This window comes from Pelodiscus sinensis, chromosome 2 (assembly GCF_049634645.1).
Source record: "Pelodiscus sinensis isolate JC-2024 chromosome 2, ASM4963464v1, whole genome shotgun sequence".
Classification (NCBI taxonomy): domain Eukaryota; kingdom Metazoa; phylum Chordata; order Testudines; family Trionychidae; genus Pelodiscus; species Pelodiscus sinensis.
This window is the reverse complement of record NC_134712.1, coordinates 7,842,270-7,851,183: the sequence shown is the minus strand read 5'-3', so window position 1 is coordinate 7,851,183 and position 8,914 is coordinate 7,842,270. Positions and strand designations below refer to the sequence as shown.

The window sequence follows — 8,914 nt, the reverse complement described above, 5'->3', positions numbered from 1 at the left end:
TTGCTTCAACTACCCCAGACTAACACGGCTACATTTCTATCACTGGAGAGGGAGTGTATCTGTATCTGCCAACACATGAATACAAGGTGAGTTGGCAGATACTGATACACTTTTTTGAAAGTTCAAAGATGGAAACCCTCACATTTCTACACAGAGCAGTTTCAGGAACCCAACAGTGAGCAAGGGCTAGCCACAGGGATTTGCTCCCTCAGCTAGCGGTCTTCCACCACAGCCCATCGCCTATCAGCAACTGCTACAGGGAGCAGCCTCCTACGCTCCTCCCGCGGAGCCTCTCAAGGGAGCTTCAAGCAAGGGGCGGGGCTGATGCATCAATTGTAGCCCTTCCCCTAGGAGAGCAGGCTGGATGACGCCAGCGAGGGAGAGGTGCATCCTGGGAGGTGTAGTCCTCCGCCTGCCCCCCGCGCGCAAGAGCGCACGAGCAGAAAACTACCACTCCCGCAGGGCTGTGCTTCCCGGCCTGGCGCTTGGAACGACGGTTGAGGCCGGGGCGCTGAAGCGGCGCGGAAAATGGCGGCGGCGAGGCTGAGCGGCGGAGACAACCGTCTGGTGTCGCTGCCCCTCTCCCGGATCCGGGTGATCATGAAGAGCTCGCCGGAGGTGTCCAGCATCAACCAGGACGCGCTGTTCCTCACCGCCAAGGCCACGGTACCGGGCTCGGATCTCCTGGCGGGGCCGGGCGAGGAGCTCGGCGGGGCTGGGGCCAGGCCCGAGTGGGACTCGTGCTCTTTGGTCGCTGGCACCAGGCACGCTCGTGCGGGGCGCGACCTGCTGTGGAGAAGCCTTGGGCAGCATCTGCCCGTGGCTGTTTCCAGCCCCTGGGGGGGGGAGGGGCTGAAAACGGGGGGGGGGGGGGGGTGCCAGTGAAATCGCTTAGTCCGTTTCCTCAGGGAAGGGGAGGTTGTCCTGACTCACTAGATGTCTTGGGTTGCAGCCTGGCGCGTGGCAAAAATCGTGCCAGGGATTGAGGGGGGGGGGGTTTAATAGCAGCCTTCAACTTCCTGAAGGGGGGTTCCAAAGAGGATGGAGAGAGGCTGTTCTCAGTAGTGACAGATGGCAGAACAAGGAGCAATGGTCTCAAGTTGTGGTGGGAGAGGTCCAGGTTGGATATTAAGAAAAACTATTTCACTAGGAGGGTGATGAAGCACTGGAATGGGTTCCCTAGGGAAGGAGTGGAGTCTCCATCCCTAGAGGTGTTTAAGTCTTGGATTGACAAAGCCCTGGCCGGGTTGATTTAGTTGGGATTGGTCCTGCCTAGAGCAGGGGGCTGGACTTGCTGACCTTCTGAGGTCTCTTCCAGTTCTATGATCATTGCCCCTCCTGCTTCCATGAAGCATAGAGTATCCGTAGATCAAAGTCTGAGGCCTGTCTGCTCTCCCTGTTCATGAGGGTTCAAACAAAAGCTCAGGACATTCATGGAGGTTAGGTCCATCAAGGGTTATTGGCCAGGATGGATAGGAATGGTGTCTGTATCCTCTGTTTGTTGGGAGCTGGAATGGGTGACAGGGCGTGGCTCATCTGTTTTGTTCCTTCCCTTTTGGGCACCTGCTATTGACCGCAGGATACTGGGCTAGATGGACTTTGGGTCTGGCCCAGTATGGCCGTTCTTATGAGGAATCACAAATGCGCTGGTGTTAGAATGCCAGCCAGCTCCTTTTCTGAGTTCCTCAGATTTTTGTGTCTTGACCTAGACTTCCACAAGCATCTCCAAAGGGGGAAATTACATGCAATTTTAGAAGTGCTTTTTGGATCCCCTTTTCAGCAAAATAAACCTGACTAGGCACAGGCATTTAGTTGAAAATCATTGTGCACCTCCTATGCATGCTGCCAGGGAAAGCAGCACGTGTAGAAGCTGCACGTAGGGGATTACCTTTTTAGTAACTGAACTGCAAGATCCTGTACCACAATATTATTATCTGAATATTGACAAGGTTTCAGTTATCAAAATTCATCAGATAATTGAGACATTCTAGTAAGACCAGTGCATGATCTAGTTGATCATATATGTTCCTGGGTGTAGCCATGGAATACAGCATTACACTTTTCGCTTCTGCTAAACCTGGTCTACACTAAAATGTTAGGTAAGCCAATTTAGAGTCAGAGAGTTGTTGTTAACGGTTCTAAATCCTGCTGGAAAGGGATAACAAGTGGAGTTCCTCAAGGGTCTGTTTTGGGACCCGTACTGTTCAATATCTTCATCAATGATGTAGATATTGGGATAGAGAGTACGCTTATTAAGTTTGCAGATGATACCAAACTGGGTGGGGTTGCAACTTCTTTGGAGGATAGGGACATAATTCAAAATGACCTTAGCAAGTTAGAGAAATGGTCAGAGGTAAACAGGATGAGGTTTAATAAAGAGAAATGCAAAGTGCTCCACTTAGGAAGGAACAATCAGTTCCATACATACAAGATGGGAAGCGACTGTCTAGGAAGGAGCATGGCGGAAAGGGATCTAGGGGTCATAGTGGACCACAAGTTGAATATGAGTCAACAGTGTGATGCTGTTGCAAAAAAAGCAAATATGATTCTAGGTTGTATCAACAAGTGTGTTGTAAGCAAAACTCGTGAAGTCATTCTGCCGCTCTACTCTGTACTAGTTAGTCCTCAGCTGGAGTACTGTGTCCAGTTCTGGGCGCCACATTTCAAGAAAGATGTGGAGAAATTGGAAAGGGTCCAGAGAAGAGCGACAAGAATGATTAAAGGTTTAGAGAACATGACCTATGAAGCCAGGCTTCATGAACTGGGCTTGTTTAGTTTGGAAAAAAGAAGATTAAGGGGGGACATGATAGCGGTTTTCAAATATCTAAAAGGGTGTCACAAGGAGGAAGGAGAAAATTTGTTCCTCTTGGTTTCTGAGGACAGGACAAGGAGTAATGGGCTCAAAGTGCAGCAGGGGAGGTTTAGATTGGACATTAGGAAAAAATTCCTAACTGTCAGGGTGGTCAAATATTGGAATAAATTGCCAAGGGAGGTGGTGGAATCTCCCTCTCTGGAGATATTTAAGAACAGGTTAGATAGACATCTGTCAGGGATGGTGTAGGTGGAGCTTGGTCCTGCCTTGAGGGCGGGGGGCTGGACTCGATGACCTCTTGAGGTCCCTTCCAGTCCTATTATTCTATGATTCTATGATTCTATCCTCCTCTATAAGAAGCATAAGACATTTGTCTGTGTAGTTAGGGTGACAAAGTATTCCTGTAGACATTGTTCCTTGCATATATTGGCTGTCATTCTTGTCAACTTCAGGGTTCTGGTGCAGCCATGAAATTGACAAGAAAGTTGGCTTCCTGCTGGAAGCATAGCTGTGCCTGGCAGGGAGCTCTGATCCCCGAGCCTAGGGTGGCTGCCCTGTTTCTGTCAAGGAGCCAAGAAGCCCAGTGTAGCTGCCCCGTTTCCAGGGTGGAGCTGAAGTGGGAGGGCATCCCAACTACAGCTATGTGCAGAGCTAAGATCGCTGGCTCTCAGCCTCCTACCCTGTCCCTCTTATGTTGATGGAAGTGCTCCTGGTGGAGATATACACCACTGTCAGAAGGACAGTGAGACTGTGTCTACATTGGCATGTTTTTGCACAAAAGCGGGTGCTTTTGCGCAAAAACATGCTGCCTATCTACACTGGCGGGGAGTTCTTGCGCAAGAACACAAGTTCTGATGTGTGAAATCAGTGCTTCTTGCGCAAGAACTATGATGCTCCCGCTCAGGAATAAGCCCTCTTGCGCAACTGTTCTTGTGCAAGAGGCCAGTGTAGACAGGCAACATGAATTTCTTGTGCAAGAAAGCCTGATGGCTAAAATGGCCATCAGAGCTTTCTTGCTCAAGAGAGCGTCTACACTGGCACGGATGCTCTTGCGCAAAAGCACATCTCTTGTGCAAAAGCACATGCCAGTGTAGACACTCTTGCGCAAATACTTTAACGCAAAAACTCTTGTGTTAAAAGTATTTGCACAAAATCTTGCCAATGTAGACATAGCCTGAGTGATTATGTGAACCACCCTAGCAATCACTGCAGTGGCTTAAGTTGACTTGACTTAAGTTTTATAGTGTGGACATGCCCTGATATAAAGCTCTGTGACATTCAGTGGAAGTTGCCCCTTGGTGAGTGATGGACTTAATTTGTACTAAATGTAACCTGACGGTCTCTTTCATTATTTCTTTTAATAGGGAAGGAGTCTTTTATCACTTAAGTAGTGGAAACTAGCAAGCATTTTTGCATTATTTAATTACACCCAGAAATATTTTCTTGATATCATCTATCCCATTAGTGTCTGCAGAAGGGATGACAGACTTGAGTGAGTGACACACGTTGTTAGTCTAAGGCCCCAGTTCTGCAATTGGCTACTCACAGATGTACACCTTTGTCTGCTTACACAGCTACATCAAAATTAGTGGGACTCTGTAAGTGCAGGGCAGTGGTTGCATGCAACTAATGCCCGGATTGGGCCTTAAATAAGGGTTTGAAACTTTGCAGCCAGCTGTACACAGGAATTAAGAATTTGACAGGTTTCTTTTCTTTTTTTTTCAGGAGCTCTTTGTCCAGTATTTAGCCACTTACTCCTACAAACATGGCCGCGGGAAAGAGAAGAGATCCCTAACCTATAGTGATCTATCCCACACAGCAGAGGAATCTGAAACGTTTCAGTTCCTTGCTGGTACGTATAGCAATTGTGGCAAATCAGTATGTGCGACTGAAAATAAGGAACAGCTCCTGCATAGCAGTAGTTGTCATTGCAAAGCTATTACTGTAAAGTCTCTTTTTGACTGTTAACAGTTCATGGTCCAAATAATTGACAGACATTCTGCATTAATGAATAGGCTGCTTTTTTCATTGATGTAAAAATGCACAAAGCCATGGGACAGAATCATTGCACCTCCAATTATTACAACAGTCATACTTAACATTCAAGTTGCTGTCTTTCTAGCACCTTTTAACAGTATCCCTGAGTAGTGAACAGTATCTCAATTTTACAACTCAGAAAACACAGGTACAGAGTGATTAAAGTGACTTTAAAGTCAGTTTGAGAGAGGAATACCAAGGAAGTATGTAACTCCATCTTCTGTTTTAACCTATAGACAAGATTCCCTTTAATAACTTCATATGTGCCCAAAACTATATATGTTAATTTTAAATTCTCAAATATCGTTTCTCACATTTGTTTATGCCACGCTCTCTTAAATCATTTTAATTGATTGGGCATAATGCTTACCCTCTTCAAATAAATTTCTCATTCTGAGTAGTAAGACCTTCTAGTTCATAAGATTTTACTAGTGCATCAGTCCATTTGTGTCACCTTCTAGCAATATTTCTTTACTACTCTGTCTCCTTGCCATGATATCTTTATCTTGAATAGGCAGCCTACATTGAGTGCAGGGAAATAGCTTGTAAGAAGTACAATCTTGAACGGTGCATACTGAATTAAGGTAAACTGGTCCCCCTCAAGTGAAAAGCAAAGCAGCTTCAGAGAGTAAAACCTAAGAAATTACTATATCTGTATCAGAATCAAACAAATTCCCTCATATGGGTTACTAATACTTTAATGGGACAATATCTCTATCACAATACACTTCTAATATCACAGTGGCTACATTCTTTTTCCAATGATACCAGTTAGATTAGAAGAAACCTGATTATACCCAAGCCTGAAAAAATAGCCTCACAGTTCATTGGATGCAATTTGTTGCAGCGATCTAGATGGTACAGTAATAAATTATTCTAAATCTTTGTTGTAACTGAAAATATTACAAAAGAAGGAATTGTGCCTTTCAGATATCTTACCAAAGAAGATCCTTGCTAGCAAATACCTGAAAATGCTTGAAAGAGAGAAGAGGGATGGAAAAGTGGAAGATGATGAAGAAGATGAAGATGATGATGACAAAGAGGAAGAGAGTGAGGAGGAAGATGATGAATCTTAATAGTATCAAACAACTAGCTTTATAGTTAGTCTCTTTCCTTCAGTATAAAGTATTGGTTTAGCTCTCTGTTTTTGTTTTTGTTTTCCCCAAGCTAATCCACATTGTTGAGTTTTGGGAGCTGGGAAGGCTTGTGACGGTTGGGAATCCACCTGCTAGGTTTACCTATCTGTTTGAGAGTTGCTGTCTTGTTTACTTTAAATTGAAACAATTAGATATTACAGTCCCCTTGAAGGAAGGAATTCTTTCCTTTAATATGGAAAACCAGGGGAACTGTACATACAGATCTTTAGACAGAATCAGCTCAAACTATTTTAAAGTAACTTCTTCAGACAATCATCATCCAAATAGAGCCTTGTAAGCAACCCTCATGCATCAATTCCAAAGGCTCTGGCTAGGTGGGACTCTTCTTGTAGCTAATAGTTCTGCTTAATGAGTGACGGGGGTTGCACATACTTCATCTACAATTCTGAGATCACCTCCACCTATTGCCTAGCATCCTGTTTGAACGCTCCCACTGCATCAACCCCACAGAAACTGTAATATGGCTACCATTGTAATACAGTTTTAAATCACCAAGTTTGCAAGAGAACAGGATGCAGGCATAGACCAGTTATAATCCGTGGTATCACTCTGCAGTTGTATTGATTAGAAGTATTAACTAATTATGTAAATATGTATATCTAGATATTTTGTCACTCAGAGGATTCTACTTTTGTAGTTTACTGCCAATAGTGCTCTACCTGTGAGGTTTATTAAATATAGATTGCTGTATGTTGTATGGCAAGAAAAAGAACTTTTTTTACCATTTGAGTGGTAGAATTGGCATATTTTTTACTACTGTAAAAATGGAAAATAGCCGGTGTATTACATTTTTTACAATAAATGTCTTTTAAAAGTGGAAATTAATGCAGAGACCCTTGAAAGCATTCTTGTACTTTGTACAATGTTAACTGTTGGGCCCAACTTACTCACTATGTATTTATAAATGTGGCTGGTAAATAGGGGATGAGTGGTGATCTGCCACACTCTAGAAAGGTAAGTGTGAAAGATCCCTAAACCCAAGGGTGACTTTAGTATAGGAAAATTGAAACTGTTGGTTACAGTGTCTGTGCATTAAAATTAACTGTAACATGTGCCTGTATAGTTGCTTTCCAGTATCTCTTAATTGTAGTGTGTTGGAAGTGATGTCTCTTCAATTTACACAAGCTAGGGGGAACCTCAGACCCTCAAGGTTCAGGGCTCCCCCTTGCAGTGGGGAACCTATGCTAGCACTCCAGCCCCCTTGCTAATCCCTACAGAGCTCGAACACACAAAATCTACTAGGCTGGGACCCCCGCAGGCTCTGGTGTATGAAGGGAATACGGGGAGTGTCTTCCTCTCTCAGTTGTGAGCCATGTCAGTGAGGGTTTGTGTGTGTGTGCACGTGCAGCCCCTAATGGACTTTTCTGTGGCTCAGTGCACCCTAACAAAAAAAAAAGTTCCCCAGCCCTGGTTTAGATCTTTATTCAGGAAAAAGCCTAGTCAGGCCTGTTCCAACTCTTTGCAGAAAAGTGGATCCCCATTGGTAACAACCCTATGGGGAGAGATGAAAGAATAACAATGGGGGAGAGAGCTGGAGGGGAGCAAGCACATGTATGCTATCCAAATAAAAGAGGCAGGCTCAGCAGCAGTTTGGAGGAATAAAGAAGGAATGAAAAAAACTTCTGTCCTTCAAAAAATATTTTGTAAGATCTGTTGTTAATTACAACAGATCAATGTTACAAATACACATTTCTACACTCTATAGTTAAAACTTCCGACAGTGCATGTATGAAAGAAACATTGTCACAGTGTGTAATGGGAAACTCAAGAAACATTGTCACAGTGTGTAATGGGAAGAAGCCCATGAGGTAGCTTCCGCCCTCCAGCCTTTTCCTGATATCAAAGGCCAACTCATGTTTTTCCACATGTTTTTCCACATCTTTTTTTCAAAGCCTGTCTTAGCTGTGCATCTGCCATGGCCCAGGAAATATGGAACCCCCGGCCAACTGTTCAGTTTTGCTGTAAACAATACAAACCCCGCTCATCTTATCCTGCTGTATTTCTAGAGCCAAACCAGGAGCTGGATTATAAAATGTCTTTCAAGCAACCCTGCAGCAAGCCATTAAAAATCCTGTTTAGTGTTGGAAGCTGTGTGGCAGCTGAGCACAGCAGAGTGCCATTTTGGGTCCTGGAAAACAGCACTGACTTGTGGGAGTACATCATTCTGTAACTATGGGGTGACAAACAATGGCTTCAGAACTTGTGCATAGAGAAGGCCACTTTCCAGGAACTTAGTGCAGAGCTTCCCCCAACCCCAAAGTGCAACAATACGAAAATAAGACCTACCCTGCTTGTGGAGAATAAAGTGGCAATTGCGCTGTGGCACCATGCAATGCTGGATTATGAGGAATTAATCTGGAGTAGGGGACATCAGTGTGGGAGCAGATGTGACTGAGAGCCAAGCGTGCAGGGCTATTAATTTCTGCTAAGTGTATTGATTCTGGGCAACACACAGGACATAGTAGATGGTTTTGGCTCATTGGGATTCCCCAACTGCACTGGGGTGATAGCATTCATATCCCTATCTTGGCACAGGCCCACCTTGCGAAAAAGTACATAAATGGTGAGGGGCACTTCTTGATGATCTAGCAAGTGCTAACAGATCATGGGGCATTTCACCAACAGCGACATAGGATGGTCAGGAAAGGTGCGTGGCACATCCATCTTTAGGAACATAGGTCTGTTGAGAGAACTGTAATCATGGACTTTCTTTCCAGATCACAAAATAACCATTGATGATGTTGAAATGCCTATAGTGAACATAGGAGATGCATCCTACTTGCTCTCATGGCTCATGCAGCTGTACAGTGGCTACTTAGACAGCAGTAAGGAGTGGTTCAACAGTCGCCTGAGCAAGTGCAGCACAGTGATGGAATGTGCCTTTGGATGTTCAAAACAGCAGTTCCCA

At 44.6% G+C, this 8,914-nt stretch overlaps 1 protein-coding gene across 1 annotated transcript; it reads left to right on the top strand.

Annotated features, from left to right (window-relative positions):
* Positions 1-466: 466 nt before the first annotated feature.
* CHRAC1 (chromatin accessibility complex subunit 1) lies at positions 467-7,066 on the top strand. The gene is made up of 3 exons (XM_075920069.1): positions 467-666; positions 4,538-4,664; positions 5,780-7,066. Exons 1-3 carry the CDS (start codon positions 529-531, stop codon positions 5,923-5,925), a joined length of 411 nt encoding a protein of 136 aa, XP_075776184.1. The 5' UTR covers positions 467-528; the 3' UTR covers positions 5,926-7,066.
* Positions 7,067-8,914: the final 1,848 nt, after the last annotated feature.

Coding starts and splice junctions, on each gene's coding strand:
- CHRAC1 (XM_075920069.1), top strand. CDS start 529: ATGGCGGCGGCGAGGCTGAGCGGCGGAGACAACCGTCTGGTGTCGCTG. Junction 667..4,537: donor TCCTCACCGCCAAGGCCACG/GTACCGGGCTCG, acceptor TTTTTTTTTCAG/GAGCTCTTTGTCCAGTATTT. Junction 4,665..5,779: donor AACGTTTCAGTTCCTTGCTG/GTACGTATAGCA, acceptor TGTGCCTTTCAG/ATATCTTACCAAAGAAGATC.